The 18,083-nt window shown below is 34.6% G+C and overlaps 1 protein-coding gene and 1 long non-coding RNA gene across 5 annotated transcripts in view; one reads left to right on the top strand and one right to left on the bottom strand.

Moving 5' to 3' along the window:
* The window catches only part of HMCN1 (hemicentin 1), a 454,854-nt gene that overhangs the window by 338,859 nt on the left and 97,912 nt on the right, over positions 1 to 18,083 (top strand). For all 3 annotated transcript variants that reach the window (XM_055367497.2, XM_055367502.2, XM_055367506.2), the window contains 12 exons: positions 1,252 to 1,446; positions 2,933 to 3,046; positions 6,016 to 6,203; positions 7,682 to 7,778; positions 11,054 to 11,215; positions 11,986 to 12,099; positions 12,213 to 12,415; positions 12,704 to 12,785; positions 12,917 to 13,048; positions 13,381 to 13,530; positions 15,545 to 15,704; positions 17,923 to 18,047. In XM_055367497.2, coding sequence (XP_055223472.2) covers positions 1,252 to 1,446; positions 2,933 to 3,046; positions 6,016 to 6,203; positions 7,682 to 7,778; positions 11,054 to 11,215; positions 11,986 to 12,099; positions 12,213 to 12,415; positions 12,704 to 12,785; positions 12,917 to 13,048; positions 13,381 to 13,530; positions 15,545 to 15,704; positions 17,923 to 18,047 — 1,722 coding nt within the window. The remainder of the gene's footprint in view (positions 1 to 1,251; positions 1,447 to 2,932; positions 3,047 to 6,015; positions 6,204 to 7,681; positions 7,779 to 11,053; positions 11,216 to 11,985; positions 12,100 to 12,212; positions 12,416 to 12,703; positions 12,786 to 12,916; positions 13,049 to 13,380; positions 13,531 to 15,544; positions 15,705 to 17,922; positions 18,048 to 18,083) is intronic.
* LOC129528069 (uncharacterized) overlaps positions 3,040 to 18,083 on the bottom strand; it is a 166,452-nt gene continuing 151,408 nt past the window's right edge. For both annotated transcript variants that reach the window (XR_008673255.2, XR_010135202.1), the window contains exon 4: positions 3,040 to 3,696. This is a non-coding gene — a long non-coding RNA (uncharacterized lncRNA). The remainder of the gene's footprint in view (positions 3,697 to 18,083) is intronic.

Here is an 18,083-nt window from a genome sequence, read left to right as displayed (position 1 = left end):
ATCATGAAGTTTTAAAAACAGCATTTACATGAAAGGCAGGAAAGTAGTACAGTACAGAATTCAGAGTAATAAAAAATTACCTGTCCACTACTGGGCATATTATCTGGGTGATGAAATAATATGTATACCAAACCCCCAAAACATGCAATTTACTCATGTAACAAACCAGCACATGTACCCCATAAACATAAAATGGAAGTTGGAATAAATAAATAAATAAATGCAAAAATAAAAACAAGCAAACAACATAACAAAACAGACTTGGAATTGAATGATGATTATGGCTTTTAAAAGCTTTGTGACTTAGTAAAGTTACCTAAATTTTAAGATTGTTTCCTCATTTGTAACATGACTGTCTTGTAGAATTGCAGTGAATACTAAATGAGATAAAGTATATAAAGCTCCTAGCAAAATGATTGAGAAATGATACCTGCCATTATTGTTGTTTATATTGTTACTCTTGATGTTGCTAACTATTCGACATGATTTTTAATAATTATGTCTGTTTCACCAGTTGAATATCCAAAAAATATTTATTTAACCAGACTTCTATTGTTGAATGTCTGGGTTGTTTCTAAGCTTTCACCACTCATAAATAATGCTACACTGAACATCTTTATACATAAAACTTTTGTACATCTTTGATTTTTCATAATTTTCTAAGGGTGGAAATTTTAGGTTAAATGTACTTTTTTCTGTGATAAATTTTATGTTATGCACTCTTTTAATGCTTTTGATGTGCAGGCAAATTGCCTTTCATAAAGTTCATACTTGTCCCCAGAAAAGTATGAAAATGTCCTATTATTTTTGTTAATGGAATTTTTAATCCTGATTGCATAATTTCTTTAGCCTTCTTAGTAAGCCAAATCACTGTGAAATGCTCTCAATTGAACCAGTATTTTTTAATGGTTTCTCAAAATTAGTCTTTCCTGCTGTGTATCATTTAGCAATGCTCCTTCCTGAGAGTGAGCCCCTTTATTGTCTAAGTGCCAGAGCCCTTTAACGGGGAGAGCAAAGCATAAACACAGCATTCTGAGCCTCATATTTCTTGTTCTTCCACTTGACAACCAGCTCCGACTTTCGTCTACTACTTTTTTGGCTAAGGGCTAGAGTTGGTGGTGGCGTCAGTACTTGAAATTATTTCCACATTGTCTAATCTATTGCTTTTACAAATCACTCTGGTGAAAACACAGCCAAGATCTTTGTTTAAGCATTTATATGTGACCAACATTTAATGCCTTTCCTCCATAGTTCCTCCAAGTTTTCAGAAACTCTGGGAAATAGGAAACATGCTAGATACCGGCAGGAATGGTGAAGCCAAAGATGTGATCATCAACAATCCCATTTCTCTTTACTGTGAGACAAATGCTGCTCCCCCTCCTACACTGACATGGTACAAAGATGGCCACCCTCTGACCTCAAGTGATAAAGTATTGATTTTGCCAGGTAAAGACTGATACCAACAGGGTGAAAAGCTGACTCTCTGCCAAATGTGTTTCCTCTCATGTATTAGACGAATTGAATTGGTTGGGTCTCTGGCTAAGTAATTTAACTGGCAGTTAGACTGCTGAATGCCACTGGCATCCACGTAGCTTCAATCTAGAAGAGTCTTGCTTGAGAATTAGACAATAGGAGAAAATAGCTTAGTGAACTTTTCAGATCTACTACGCATCACTCTATCAACACAAAGTCCTTTGGCTTCCTTGTGCCTCCATTTCTCTTTTAGTGCAATAAGATAATCAGTTTGGTTTATATATATTATTAACATAAATGCTAATATATATTTACAGATCATTACTGCTCAGTTTATTAAATGCACTTATCATAAATAAATAGGGAAGATTATTAGTTTCAAATATTTAAATTGTTATCTGGTTTATTGATTGCAAAGATGTTTAAACTGTTATGGAATAATATTTTCAAGGCTTCTATTTAATTTTAACAAGCATTCAGATATACAGGGCTTATCAAAATTCATCAGATTGTACACTTAAGGTCAGTGCAGTAAGTAATTGAATGTAAATTTGACCCCAATTAAATAAAAGAGTATCCTGAAAATAAAAATGAAAAGAGACTAAGTAGATAGGGTAACTCTGTCTAATATGTGATCCTAAATTAGATCTGGGTTTGGGGAAAATGGCTATAAAAAACATTATTGCAACAATAATGAAATTTGATTATGGACTGCAGATTCAATAGTAGTTTTGTTTTGATTTTAAATTTTCTGTTTTTAATCATTGTAACACGGTTATATAAGGGATTATCCTTGTTATGAACTATGGATTTATGAGTATTTTAGGGGTGAAAGGGCACCATGTCTCCAACTTACTCTTGAATGGTTCAGAAAAAGATTATATACATATGACAGAGAGAGATAAAGCAAATGGAGTGAAATATAAATAATTAGTGAACATGAGTAAAAGTCTTTATATAATTATTGCAACTTTTCTCTAAATTTGAAATTATATCTACATGATGTTTAAAAATATACAGCTATCCTCATAAGAATGTATGTAAAATAGTACACTTTATACTTTTACATCCTTGGATATTGCTTTCTCAAACAAGTACTTGCAGCAAATGGTGTAAACTTCTATTAAAAGTGTTCAAAACTATAAAAGCAAGGAGTCACTATATAGTAACATTCCCTAGGAAACATGATGAAGCACATAGAGTAGCAGTCCCCCTTCTAGGAAAATCTACATGAGCCATTCATTTCTCAGGAGTTCCGATTCATATGTTGGGTCACTTTTTAATAATGCAGTGTTTGTTGTAAAAGTGGTATCTGAGATTAAAACTGAACCATTGGATGAAACAGGAACCTTGAAAGAAAATGTAAGGCAGTCATTAGACCTGAAAATTTGTATCTCTGTTTATGGCTTGTGTTCACTCTAAGATTAGAGGAGTAAACATAGTGGGATATTATTTTCAGGAGGGCGAGTGTTGCAGATTCCTCGGGCTAAAGTAGAAGATGCTGGGAGATACACATGTGTGGCTGTGAATGAGGCTGGAGAAGATTCCCTTCAGTATGATGTCCGTGTACTCGGTGAGTTTTTCTTTTGTTTGTTGTTCATTCTTTTACTGTAAAGTATTTTTGAGGAACTAATGTTTGCAGGATGTTACACTAAGTGCTTTTGAGACTATAAAGATAACCAGAAACTGATAGTTCTCCCAAGGAGGTAATTATCTTCTACAAATTGACAGCACATTAGTCAGGACTCTTGAAGTATTAAGAAACAAACTGACTTAAATGAAAACAAACAAAAAAAAAGAATTCATTGACTTATGAATCAGAAAAGTCCCAAAATAGAGCTGGCTACAGTCATGTCTGACTTCTGTGGTTCAAATGAGGTCAACCAGACTTTACCTCTCTCGACTCTGCTTTTCTTTATTAATGTCACTCTCAGGGAGGGGGATCCCCTTGGATAGCAAGGTGGCCTCTAGCAGCTCTAGGCTTGCATCCTCCTAGTTCCACATTCAAATGAAAGTTTTTTTCTCCTAGTATTTACAATTGGAGCCCTAGAATTGAATTTCCGTGGTTTTAATTGGCCAAGTGTGAATCATGTATCCATCCAGAGCCAATCACAGACAGCAAGAGGTTGCAATGTTCTAATTGATAAGGTCTAGTTCATATGTCCAACCTTGAACCAAATCACCATCTGAATGCATGAACAGAGAGTTGAAGAAGTATTTTTCCTGTAAGGGAAAAGATAAGTGACATAACAATTAACATAGATTTTAAAGTTCATGAGAGAGTTACAAGGAAAAGAGATGAGATGACAATTAAAAAATCAATGCTGACATTGTCAAGGACAGTGAAGGAATATCTTGGACCACCTGGCTTAACTTGACCTTGTCAGGTTCATAACTACGCCATATGTCCTGCCTGGGATCAGGTTCGAGCCCCAGCTCTAGTTGTGTTTAGCAGCTCTCTCATCAGCACCTCTCTCATCAGCAGCTCTCTCACACTAGCTCTCTTACACTGTCCCCCTTTATCTTGGCTTTTTGCTCTGCCTCTGTGGCTCCTCTCAGCAGCCGGCTCCTGTGCATAGCTCTACGGCTGGCCTGCAAGGCCAGCTCTCTCTTGCAGTGTTAGCAGCTTAACTCTTATTCTCTGGGGACGAGCTGGTTCCTGCCTGCCTTAAAGGAGCCTGGCTCTCCCTTACAGTGGTCAGTAGTATTTCTCTCTCTGGGCACACGCAAGCCATGTCAAGCCATGCTATGCCATGCCAAACTGAGCCCCGTGCACAGTGTCGCAGAGCAGTTATACCTTCTACAGACAATAGTGGCTCAGAGCCAAGTATGAACTTACACAAACAGGTTATATAACAAGTAGAGTTGTGTGCCTGCGCATCAATCCCACTGAGTCATGCAGGCCTGGATGTCTGCCTCTGCCTATTCCTTGACCAAACACATCCATGTACCTTACAGACCTAAATTTGGAAAGAGTTTAATTTAGGGTGAGTAGAAGGAGTTGATAATATAGTTAGGGAAAGACTGCGATTCAGTGAAATTGAAATGAAACTATGGGATTGGATGGTCAAGGGTAGATGTTCATGCCTCAGGCTGTTATTTTCAATTAGGAAGTCAGCAAGCAAGTTGGAGATGAGTTTAGAAGGTGGAACAAAGCAAGAAAATTAACTGGCCCCCAAATTCTGAGTTAGGGCTGTTTCATGTCTGCTGCTCACCTCCTAGGTGCAGGGAGGGCCACTGAGAACAATTCTGAGTGGTGTAACCCACTAGTAGGGTGTGGCAGCTGGAGCAGGTGGAAGCAAAGAGCTGAGGTGGGGGCCTCTGCATGTCAGTGCCTGAATCTCCTAGCCCTCCTAATGCTTCAGCTCTTGATTGGTTTTCTTGATGTTGGGTGGTGATAGTCTCATTTAATCTAAAACTCAAGTTTATTATTTAGTAATCTGCAGTTCAAATTATACATTTTATATTATCTGAAGTATACTAAAATCAATCATGTAGCTTTGAATGTGAAAGTACGCATTCAAAATAACATTGAAATTCTATTGTGTGCTTTGTGGCATTGAGTATTTCCTTTACAGACTTTCAGTTTAGTTGTTGGAAACCCAGATACCACAAGATAGCATCTACATCAACTTGCAGTCTTTACTGATTGCTAAAGATAAGGTATATTTTTAAAGTGGGGGAAAAATAAGCTTTCAAAACAAAAATGATTATTTTAAAAATCAATTTCTACATTTACCAAAGCAGTCAACATGTGTTCCTAGTTCATTTAACATTTTCATTTTTAAAATTCTATGGGTAACATGTGATTTTTCATAACTAATGTGTAGCTGGATTCTATAGTATTGTTTTCATCAAGAATGAACACATGTAGAAAAATCTAGAGTGGGACTTCTCAAACTTCAGCATACATAAAAATCACCTGAAGAGCTTGTTAAGACACAGATTTATTGGCCCCTCCTCAGAGATGCCTATTGAAGTTAGTTGGGGCCCAAGAATTTGCGTTTTTAACCAAGCTCGCAGATGATGCTGATGCTGATACCACCGGTGCTGAGGCTGGGAAACACACTTTGAATCACCCAGGCAATTCCATTCCAAATAAGGCCAAATCTGAACATTTCAAATACACTTTAAAAGGTGTAATTTATCTGTCCCCTCTGGATGACCATATAGACTTAAATATCTATTTATACAGATGCTTCTTATATGTCTGCTTGAAAACTCAGAAGGTATAGTGGGAGGGGCTGAGAGAGAAGTAAAAGATATATTGGAGAAGAATTGAGATTGGGCTAAAGGGGAATGATACTATCTGAGGGATTAGTCTAGCATAAGTGAAGAGAGGGAAGAGAATAAAGCCAAATTCAAATACTGTTTTCACCACCCCAATTTATTAGTATAAAATGTTACCTGGGGATCAAAGGTTTCTCCTTCAAGTTTTGCTTCTCTATTATTATCCCAAAGTTTTTAAAGCTGTCAGAAAGTTAGCATGATTTAGAAAAGACTTTTGCCCATTTTTCTCCCTTTGTTGCAATCGTTTGTTAGTGCCACCAATTATCAAGGGAGCAAATAGTGATCTCCCTGAAGAGGTCACCGTGCTGGTGAACAAGAGTGCACTGATGGAGTGTTTATCCAGTGGCAGCCCAGCACCAAGGAATTCCTGGCAGAAAGATGGACAGCCCTTGCTAGAAGATGACCATCATAAATTTCTATCTAATGGACGAATTCTGCAGGTAAAAGTAAAGATCTAATTTTAAAAGAGCTATTTGACTTTGCACTTTGTAATAATTGTTTTTGACTTTTAAAAATAATTTTTATTAGCTTGTAAATATTATATTTGTAAAAATAACCAGCCATCAAAGGTATGTAAAATAAAATTCTTCTTCCTCATTCTATTCCCACTACCAGAGGTTACCACTGTTAATAGTTTTGTGTGGATTTTTCCAGAAATGTTCTACACACACATACACACACACCTCAATTGACTACAATATGGCCTTTGTGATAAAAATTGTATTATAAACAAATCATTATTGCAATCCTTTCCATTATATATTTCTGTTGGTAAAATTCTAAATGGTAGGAAGTTCCCTATATATTTAAATTTGTATGTAGGCAAAAGGTTGATAATAATAAAAATTATGAAAATCACATACATATCCTGGATTGTTGTTTACCAGTGGTGTGTCCATATTCTTCTTTTCACATGTCCTGAAAGAAAGGCACTTGTAGAAATAATACCAATTCTTTTGTTAGGATACAATTTGATAAATTACTTCTTGAGAAAAATAAGTAATATTCTATTGGCTCAAGAATCCAAGCATAACCTTCAGTGTATCCAACATAGGACATATCTCATGGAATTCCTTATTCAAAAGAGAATGAGGTTTATTACTTATAAATAACCTTAAATTTTCAAAGTATCTTCTAAATATTGTGACTATTTCTATGTGATAATCATATAACCTCTACCAAAATACTTCAATGGTTCTGTGTCCAAGTCCAAAAGATATATAGTTGGATAGAAATTTCTATGTAATAAAATGAAGAAAACATAATTGTTATATTAGCTGCATAAAACAAACCACTCCAAAACTTAGTGACTTGAAACAGTAAGCATTTGTTTAGCTCACAAGCCTGCTGGTTTGCTAGATGATTCTTCCGGATGTGGCCTTGGCTGGGATCGCACACATATCTGGGGCCTAAGTTGCAATAAACTGTGATGATTCCTCCCCAAGTGATCTCTACCCTCCAGCAGGCTAACCCTGGCTTCCTCACATGGTGCTGGCAGGGTTCCAAAAGAGTGAGCACGAGTGAACAGGCTTCAGTTTTGAAATGACAGTCACTTCCATCACGCTCTGTTGACCAAAGCCAGTCACAAGACCAACACAAATTCTACTTCCTGGTGGGAGGGGTGTCAAAGTCACAATGCCAGAGGCAGAGAGAGAGAAATGGGAGAATAATTTGGGACTTTTTTTTTCTAGTCAACATACCACAAATATGTATAGAATTACCTTTCCTGATTAAAAATCTTAGTAAATATTTATTTGATATACCTAATAAAAGCTAGCATCAGCACTAGTATGTACAACATTTTTTTCTATCTGGTATTAAATAGAAATAATATATATTATTTATTCTGAAAAATAGACAAATATGACAAGTTGCTTTATTCAAAATTTTATTTGGAATTTCTTCATTTTTCCCTTAGATTCTGAATACTCAAATAACAGATATCGGCAGGTATGTGTGTGTTGCTGAGAACACAGCTGGGAGTGCCAAAAAATATTTTAACCTCAATGTTCATGGTAAGAGCTCAGTTCCAAAACCATCTGTTAGGGTATGCTTGGAAAAGCAGAAAATTTCTGTTTTAGGTTATGTAGGCTTATTTTGTATTTTTTAACTTAAACAATGTGAGGAGCCTATACTCATTCAATCCCCTCTCTTCTTTCTTTCCACGATGGCTAGTAGGATTTATAAAGCATAAAACTTCCAGGAACACAGTTTTTATATTACTTCAGTCTCTCAAGAGAAAATAACTACTCCTGCATATTTGAAAGGAAAATCAGAATTTAAAATATTAATGATTACAAGTTTATAAAGTTAGAAGCAAATACAGGTCTCCTACTCATAAAAATCTATCCACTAGTCATGATTGGAATTGGTTTCTGTCCTTAAGTGCAGAATTCATGTTGAGCTATGTCCTCTAGTAACTAATATACTCCCTGGAGAAGAAAAAGTCACTTTGTAGAGTTAAATAATTCCTTTAAAACCACCAGCACACCTAATTCATTCATCAAACTCTTTTAAATACATGCTAGACACTCCATAAATACCATTTTTTGCTAAAAAAAAAAAAGTAGTTGAATATCTACTGCAAAAGAGTAGTTTTATTTTGTGAGATGCTGGTGCTTCCAGAATATTAAATTGGAAATGGTGAATAGTCATTATAAAAGATCTCCTTTACATAGGTAATACACACATAAAATTCTAGCTCATTTTGGGAGTAACTGAAATTTGAAATGTCATGAAAAATTTCTGCCTTCGAAAGGACTTTTATGTAGCATGATAAATATTCTTGTTTGGTGTGATATGTAGTGAGTATTGGTATCTAGCAGTATTTGATGTTTGTGCAACAGATATTTAAAACACTTTCATCTTTTTAATTCCAGTACTTAGCACAGTGAGTAACACACTGTAGATGCTTAATAAGTGTCTTTGAAGTTTTTTGAATGGATAAATCTAACCAGAGCAGGAACACATGTGTTATGAATTCTCAGGAAGAATGAATTAATTAAACAAACATAATCATTGTGAAAGCACACATTCTAATCTGTAAAGTGCAGTAAATATTGGAAAATAAAATACTGATTAGCTTCCTGATTGCTCAAGGCAAAATTCATTTTTCCTTCTCTATGACAAAAAAGCATTTTGTAAATACCCCAATTGTAGCTGTTCCATATGTTGCCTTGTGTTATCTTCATATATCTGTATCTTTGCCTCTATCCCATAACTTTATTGTAAGTGCTCTAGACAGATGGCCATATCTTACTTATCTTGGTCTCCCTAAACCTAGAATGGTGTCTATGGTTGTGGTAGTTGCTAAATAAATGTTTTCTACGTGTTTATTATATTTTCTTCACAATCGTTGCCTCTTTGCAATGTACAGTAGAAACACCTGAAGTGGGACAGTGACTTGTGAGCAAGTAATCACTAGTGTTTTACCAATAAGGATTGGAGTTCAGAAATGTGTTTCTTCTTTCATCAGTTAATGATGTCTTGAGTTCCTGACTGCAATCAGGAACTCATTACTTAAATGTTGGAAAATTCATTTGAGGGGAAATAATGTAAATTATTTTCATGTAAAACAATACCATTTTTTATCTCCCTCTACAACTATGCTTGCTTCTTTTGTACTCCTTCAGTCTGTTGGTATCTTAGGTTTTAGCTCTTTTCACTTTCCTTCATGGCCAGCTTAATTTTTGTGGAACAGCATTTCAGTCACTTCTCTTAGCCCATAACTTCTCATCACTCTTGCTCAGTAAAAGCTGAGCAACATATAACATATGTTATATGTCCTTGTTGCATATAACAACAAGGACAACAAACTGACTGCTTGAAACCTACCAGGTGCTGTGCCAAATGTTTTATATAGGTTATTTCACTTCATTATCTCAATAACCATATGTGCTTGCTACCATTTTATGCCTCCCCTGGAGGTGAAAAAGGCGAGGCTCGGTGAGATTAAGTAACATGCTCAAAGTTACACAGCTTGCAAATGCTGCACCAGGATTTTAATGTAGGCAGTTTATTCCATAAGTTTTATACCTGCTTCTCTCTAATGCCTCTCACTAAATTCCACACCTGTACGCTACCTGCACTTAGGTAGCTCACCATGGCTGAAGGAAATCTTGAAGGCAGGAATATTGATGTCATTATAAATTCATAGTACCAGCTTGAACTGAGCCCTCCATGCTGATTGCGACTTGTCGTTTTGTCTCTACACTATAGTGATTCTCTTAAACCTTCACGCCCCCCTGAAAAATATCAAGTGGCCACTGTTTTAGTCTGCTCAGGCTGCTTTAACAAGACCAGAGACTGTGTGGCTTAAAGAACAGAAATTTATTTTCCCGAAGTTCTGGTGGCCAGAAAGTCCAACATCAAGGCACTGGCAGGGTTTAGTGTCTGGAGAAGGCTGTCCCCCTGGCTTGCAGGCACCTGCTTTGTCTTCACATGGCCTGACATAGCCTTTCTTCTGAGCATGCTTGGTGAGAGAGAGCCAGTTCTCTGGTGGCTCTCGTTAAGAACACTAATCCTAAGGAATCATTTGACCTTAATTGCTTCCTTAAAGGCCTCATCTTCAAATACAGCCACACTGGGACTTAGGGCTTCAGCATATGAATTTGCGGGGACAGAAACATTCAGTTCATAACAGCCCCCCTCACTTTCTCTCAGTAAATATTAACACTTTCACCTTCTCTTTTGCAGGGAAAAGAGAAAGCATAGTCTAGAAATCCACCTCAAATTCCTACCATCAAATTGAGAGTACTGACCACATCTGTTCCTGCCATTTCTTTCTTCCTTCTTGTTAAAATAAGAGAAATGCATTGCTCTACCTTCCAAAGGCCGAAGTCTAACCTGACTCTAGATCCCTGCCCCATTATCTCCTAAAAAATCTCCTCCTGTATCTTTAATATTGAAATTCTCACTATTATCTCCTTCTCTATAGCACTTAAGTAAAAATAAAATATTAACAAGATTATTCAAATATACTTAATAAAAAGCACATTAGGTCTCCTTTGTACATTGACAAAATCATCTTAGGAATTGTCGACTATGTTTTACAAATAAAATGCAGAATAATTCTGTCTCTGAAAATTCTAGTGCTCTCTTTCAATTGGGAAAAATAAACTCCAACGTGAGTTTGATGAAGGCATTAGGGAATTGTAGACAGACAGCTAGATAATGAACAGAATCGTTAACTCAGTCCTTTAGCAGAGTACAGTGGTTGGATTTATATTTAGTAAATGGGAATATATGTTGATAACACCTGCTTTCAGTTTTAAAATATTTACTATTATAGTTCCTCCAAGTGTCATTGGTCCTAAATCTGAAAATCTTACCGTCGTGGTGAACAATTTCATCTCTTTGACCTGTGAGGTCTCTGGTTTTCCACCTCCTGACCTCAGCTGGCTCAAGAATGAACAGCCCATCAAACTGAACACAAATGCTCTCATTGTGCCTGGTAAGGAACTTCTTATTATAAAGCAGGCAAAATTTTCTCATCTTTATTTTAATACAAATGGCATTTCAAATTAGTGTATTTCCAAACTTTTGTCATGCTTCATTTATTTATTCACAGTAAATGCCTCTCTTTGCCCATTTGTGGTCATTAAGGTAAGATTTTGTAGACTTCTCTGATTTTAGTGGGAATGTACAAATAACAAGGTCCCCTTCAAGAAATGATAAAATTTAGAAAGAGAACAGCTTAGAACGGCCTAGTAATACCAAGTGGTAGATGGCAAATAGTACTTTCATTGGATACATCTGCTGGTTGTTTTTAATCCTAAAGTTCCGTAAGGATAGATGATAGACATAGATAGATAGGTAGGTAGATAGATAGATGATAGATAGATAGATAGATAGATAGATAGATAGATAGATAGATTAGACACCTCGGCATTGTGGGAAATTTAAACCCAGAAAACACTTAATATATTTTGACCATAGTACAATTACTATTTGCTCACCAGAGCCTGTATCAAACAGTTTTACTGTCCATGTTTGGATGCTGGAGAGAAAAATTCTATGAATCTCTTCCTTTATAAGGAACTAGGTGAATAATAAAGGAAAGATCAAAGAAAACTGATCCAATTATTTTATTTTAAATAGGAAGGCTTCTCTATAAATTTTACTCTAAGGGGAAGGATATATGTTGCTATTTATCTGATTGGTAAAATAGTTGTTAGAACAACCTGTATACCACTCTACAATTTGCATTCTATTTACCTACAGGTGGTCGAACTCTACAGATTATTCGGGCCAAGGTGTCAGATGGTGGTGAATACACTTGTATAGCTATCAATCAAGCTGGCGAAAGCAAGAAAAAGTTTTCCCTGACTGTTTATGGTTCGTTTTTACTCTCTTCATAAAATTCTTTTATTTTAAAACTGGTATTCAATATTTTCTATCTGAGCACCTTAATGAAAAAAAAAAATCCTTCTGTTATTTTCTTCCCTCAGTGCCCCCGAGCATTAAAGACCATGACAGTGAATCTCTTTCTGTAGTTAATGTAAGAGAGGGAACTTCTGTGTCTTTGGAGTGTGAGTCGAACGCTGTCCCACCTCCAGTCATCACTTGGTATAAGAATGGGCGGATGATAACAGAGTCTACTCATGTGGAGATTTTAGCTGATGGACAAATGCTACACATTAAGAAAGCTGAGGTGCATCTTTTATTCTTGTTTGAGTGTCATGACACCTTGGTGGGGTGGTGGAAAAGATGCTTGGAAGTTGCATATTCCCTTTTATTACAGTGAAAAATATGATTTTCATTAAAAAAATACATAGCCAATGCCATTGACTATTTTTATAAAAAATGGCAAGATTGCAGAAGGCAATTAGAACTGGGGCATTGAGCATACAGATGACTGATGATTTAATCTAAACTCGAACAGTATGATTGGTCATCTATAACTTAATGGAGCACATACAATAGTATCTTTTTCTTTTAGGTATCTGACACAGGCCAGTATGTATGTAGAGCTATAAATGTAGCAGGACGGGATGATAAAAATTTCCACCTCAATGTATATGGTGAGCATTTGCCTCTAATACAACTCTTTTTCCCCCAGATATGCAAATGAAAAAAGTGTTCCAAATTAGCTTAATGAGGACAAATGATTTTCTTCTGTGTTTTTGTTTGTTTGTTTGTTTGTTTTTTACAGTGCCACCCAGTATTGAAGGACCTGAAAGAGAAGTGATTGTGGAGACGATCAGCAATCCTGTGACATTAACATGTGATGCCACTGGGATCCCACCTCCCACGATAGCATGGTTAAAGAACCGCAAGCGCATAGGTAAGGCAACCATGCATTTTTGTGTGTGTGTGTGTGTGTTTTTTCTTTTGCTCTTAATTCACTAGACTTTTAAACTAGCACATTTTAAGTACCATGCTCATAGGGGTGTTTAGTTCAAGAAGGCTAACGCACTGAAATACAGATTTACAAAATAGACTCATTGTAAAATGATTAGTCATTTTATAAAGAATTTTTTCTTTTTTAAAAAAGAAAATGGAGAACTTTTAAGAAATACATTTATCATGTAAAGTAAGACATTTTATCATGAATTTTAGAGATGTTAAAGTTTAAAGGTTTTTTTATGTTTTATTGTGCTTTGTTTCTACCTCTAGAAAATTCTGACTCACTGGAAGTTCATATTTTGTCTGGAGGTAGCAAACTCCAGATTGCCCGGTCTCAGCATTCAGATAGTGGAAACTATACATGTATTGCTTCAAATATGGAGGGAAAAGCCCAGAAATATTACTTTCTTTCAATTCAAGGTATGTATTGTCCACTATGATCTATCTTCAATTTCTTTGTTATTCCATTTATAGTACAAAATAATCTACATTTAAAGTTATCAGTAGTAATTGATTCAACATATCTTTAGATCATCAAAAACTGTCATCAGTTTTCTGTCTTGTATTTACCAGTAGATTCTGTTTTCATGGAAATGGACATAAATGTGGAAAAAAGAATAGAGGAAATTTGGTAATCTCTACTTTTTCCAATTTTCCATTTCCACTTCCATTATTATCTTTCTATAGTATATATCTATGGAGTTATACTTATTTTAAACTGGTATAATTAATTTTGATGGTAAGCCTATAGATCTGTTCTTATTTGTATAGATAAGATTTAATTCACAAAGAAGTTGTACTATGATCTGACCGCAGGTAGATTAGGTAAATTTTAATGAATGATGAATCTTATACTATTTTAAGATGATAATAAAGAGCAATTCATCAAATATTTAATCAATGCCTACTATGTTCCAACATAGTATTAAGCATTGCAGGGACAACTTGTTTTCTTTTGATTTTCAGTAAACCTCTGATTATTAAATTTGGCTCAGTATTGAAACTGAAATGAAAGTCTAACTTGAAACTAAGTTGAAATACTTTTTCTTCCAATCTTATAGTTATTAGGGAAAGAATTTCTCATACATTATGAATTCTATTATGAATATTGTGTATCTGTTGTGTGCTCTGCTAAAGCTAACTCCAAAAAAATACAATTAGAAGAATTAAGTTCACAGGTATCAGTGGTCTTTCTGTGATGATTAGTGATGCTTTGGGATTTAAGAAGCTGAAGGAAAAACAGCTAGTCAGAGATTCAACGTCAGAAGTTGCATATTGAATTATGTCTAATGCATTAATAATAACAGATGCTAATCATGAGCTATGTTGTAGGACTAAACATTTTACCAGATTTTTATATACTTTATTATGTCTTAGAACTAGAAATAGTATATGCATAAAGGACCTAGTCCAGTGCTTGTCATATATTAGATACTCATTATAGGATGTCTCTTATTACTAATGTTCTTATTGACTCAACTTCTTTAGTACTCTAAATTGTGCAAAAGTGGTAAAATTATTATTTTCTGAATGACTAAAATTAGATTTATAGAGCTTATTCAGTGATGTGCTGGTAAATGTTTAAGAATTTTCTCTCTAGACAAAAAGACCACGATTTGTAGCCAATTGTTTGCCAGTCTCCATGGTGTAAATATTCCCACCATGATCTAATATATACAAGATTTCAACCTACCAAAGGGATGTTACTGAACATGGAGTGGGGAAAACATGTAAAAAATTGGCTTTTGTGACCTGGTGTGAACTACCTTCTGCACGTCACTAAGATCAAATAGAGTAGGAATTCAAACATGTTTATATCTGATACCATTGGCAGTATTTTTATTATGCAATATGTCTCAGTGAAATCAAAGTGGAAACCAAAGATGGCTAGAAAAAGAGAATAGAAACTATTGGCTCTTCAGAACTACAACAAACCTATCCATTGTTCAAAATAAATAATAATTAAATTGAATAATGGAGAAAGAAATAACCAACTTAGATAATTTCCTCAGACCTTTATGCCAAGTTTTTATAAGACAGAGTCTATAAGTCTAGTGAATTAAGAGCAAAAGAAAAACACAGAAAATGCACGCTGCCTTACCTATGTGCTTGTGGTTCTTTAACTGTACTATCCATTGAGGATTTAATCTAAGAGTGATTTAATTTGGCCAGAAAGGGTGATCATGAGGTAGCTCTATCACTAGCCCCTATGACTAAATAATTATATCAACTTACAAATACACCAGAAATATTGAAGTGTTCCTTTATCTTTGTCATTTAAAAGTAATTCATGAAGATAACAATAGTTTGACCTTGAACCATAATCTACGAAGAATATGAACTAGAAATGTCATATTGTTTTATGACTCTGTTACATTTATTAGAATTTATATCCTGTGTCTTGTTAATGAAATTCCTAATTATTTCTCCAAAGTTCCTCCAAGTGTTGCTGGTGCTGAAATTCCAAGTGATGTCAGTGTCCTTCTAGGAGAAAATGTTGAGCTGGTCTGCAATGCAAATGGCATTCCTACTCCACTTATTCAATGGCTTAAAGATGGAAAGCCCATAGCTAGTGGTGAAACAGAAAGAATCCGGTATGTTTAAAAATAATCTTTCCATTATAAATTGTAAGGCCTTCTACAATGCTTTATGCTTCAAATTTCACATGAATAATAATACCGAATTCCATCCCATTGGAACTTAGCTATCATTATATTCACAAAGAAACAAAAAACTTTTTTTTGAGAACTGGACATAGACATTCTCGTTAGAGAGTCACTCAGAATTGTGTATGTTTCTTATCCATTAACTCTGTAATGTTAATTAACTCATTAACTTTAACTAACTTTAACTCATTAACTGTAATGTTAACTGTTGGTGATTTTATTCTTGTAATTTCAGAATGATTATACTAAAGCCCATGCCATAAAAATAATTAGTTCTTTCCTGCAAATGCCAAACCAACTTTATCTCACAAATGATTCATCAATAATTCTAGATATGATTTTGTATGCCGAAACCACCAAACTGTGAACATGCTATACTAATTGGATCCTTTTGAGAAAAGATACAATAATGTCATAACTGTTATAGTGGTTTGTTCAGATGCCATTTTCAGCTGACACTTGTTACCCATGCAACAAACCACATAGAGATGGGCATGCTATCCTGATTGGCTCATTTTGAGAAAAGATACGATAATGTCATAACTCTCATAATGGTTGTCCAAATCCCATTTTCAGCTGGCAGTTGCTACCCATGCCACAAACCACATAGAGATGGAATAATAATGTGGTAAAGACCTCGTACTACTTTCAACAACAAATTCCTTTGGAAGGACAATCTGGAATTTGATATTGTACTAGATTACTTCATCACAAAATCCCATTACCTACACATACCAGATTAATTATATGCATAAGTAGGCATTAACTACATGTATTGTAAACTTTAACATTTTGGACCAATATGTAAATTTAAGGGTTTGGAGTATATTTTCTGGTCAATAAATTGAACATATATATAACTTAAAGAGATAAATGTTATTTTCTTTGTATTCATTGTGTATTAAAATTTCTAGTCTTTCAGAGGATACATTTTAAGTTTTATTTCTCTGGTGTGAACATTTTTGAGTAAATAACAAGTATTTAATTATTTTTGTTAAATCAGCTGGTATTTGCCATATTCCAGACCAAGTACTACATATTTGATGGTACCTAAAGATTTTATATAGGCTATAAAGATAATATCTTTTATATATGATATCTTTTATATAAGATAGTATTCAAAGCTAGGAATTTGGAGTCTATCATTCCTTCTCCTACATTAACATTCTAAATTTACTTATTCTTTTATCTTTATTATTCATTCCATTATATGGATAGATTTGTAGGTGGTACAGTTTGTCAGTCAACTACAATAATTTTTCCAAAGTCAATGTACTACCTTTGTTTGATCATGGCAACTTGCTTTTTGCTTATTAATTTAATTAAACTCATGGAATTAAAAAAATTTTATTTTGAAAAAGAAAAAATACAACTGTATCCCAGATAATAATATAGCTCTCAATAAACATTTAATAACAAGATATAATAGAAATGGAGCTTTTACTTTTGACACAGGGTAATTCTAATGAAACCACTATTGTACAAGTAACTGTAGATGGAAGTTTAATCTCTACAAAAAACACAGGAAATTTTGATTTGTAATTAATGGTGTGTGAGGACAACCAATAATGAAATAATCTTAGCTTAGAGATCTTTAATGATCTCATTGTATATTTATCTTTTACTATTATGTAATTCAGAAGAAAAGCTTTATTTAGCAATTTGTAGGAAAAAAGTTTGCAAAATATAGCCACATATGATACCAAATTGTTGTCACAATTTAAATGATCCTATTGTGTTTTTTATTAAGGTATTAAGTTGTTTATAACTATATTAAGTTGCTTATAACTAGATTTTTATGTGTAATTTTTTCAGTTTCTCATTGTAACAGTCTTCAATTTTCATGCCAGAATTTTGTATAACATGCATTTAATTCAAACCTTACATGGATAACTAAGAATATAGTATTCTATCTCAGAGAAAATCATGTCTTTGCCTATGATTTGAATAGAGAAGTATTCCTGATTTTGTTCACTTCCTTTTTTTCTTATAAGGAGGTGGTAGATATGAGACTCGCTACTGTAGAATTTCAGCTGGTTGCTTGAATTTTCCATCACTTTCAGTAACTGATTTTAATAGGCTTTCATGTACTTAGTGAAATAGATTCAATCTCATCTCAGCCCCTCTGTTATGATCTTTTCCATAGAGTGAGTGCAAATGGCAGCACATTAAACATTTATGGAGCTCTTACATCTGACACGGGGAAATACACATGTGTTGCTACTAATCCCGCTGGAGAAGAAGACCGAATTTTTAACTTGAATGTCTATGGTAAATATGAAATATCCCCCTCTTTTGATGATGCTG

Source organism: Gorilla gorilla, chromosome 1 (genome assembly GCF_029281585.2).
Source record: "Gorilla gorilla gorilla isolate KB3781 chromosome 1, NHGRI_mGorGor1-v2.1_pri, whole genome shotgun sequence".
NCBI lineage: Eukaryota > Metazoa > Chordata > Mammalia > Primates > Hominidae > Gorilla > Gorilla gorilla.
Note: the sequence above shows the minus strand (reverse complement) of the source record. Positions and strands in the feature narration are given on the sequence as shown.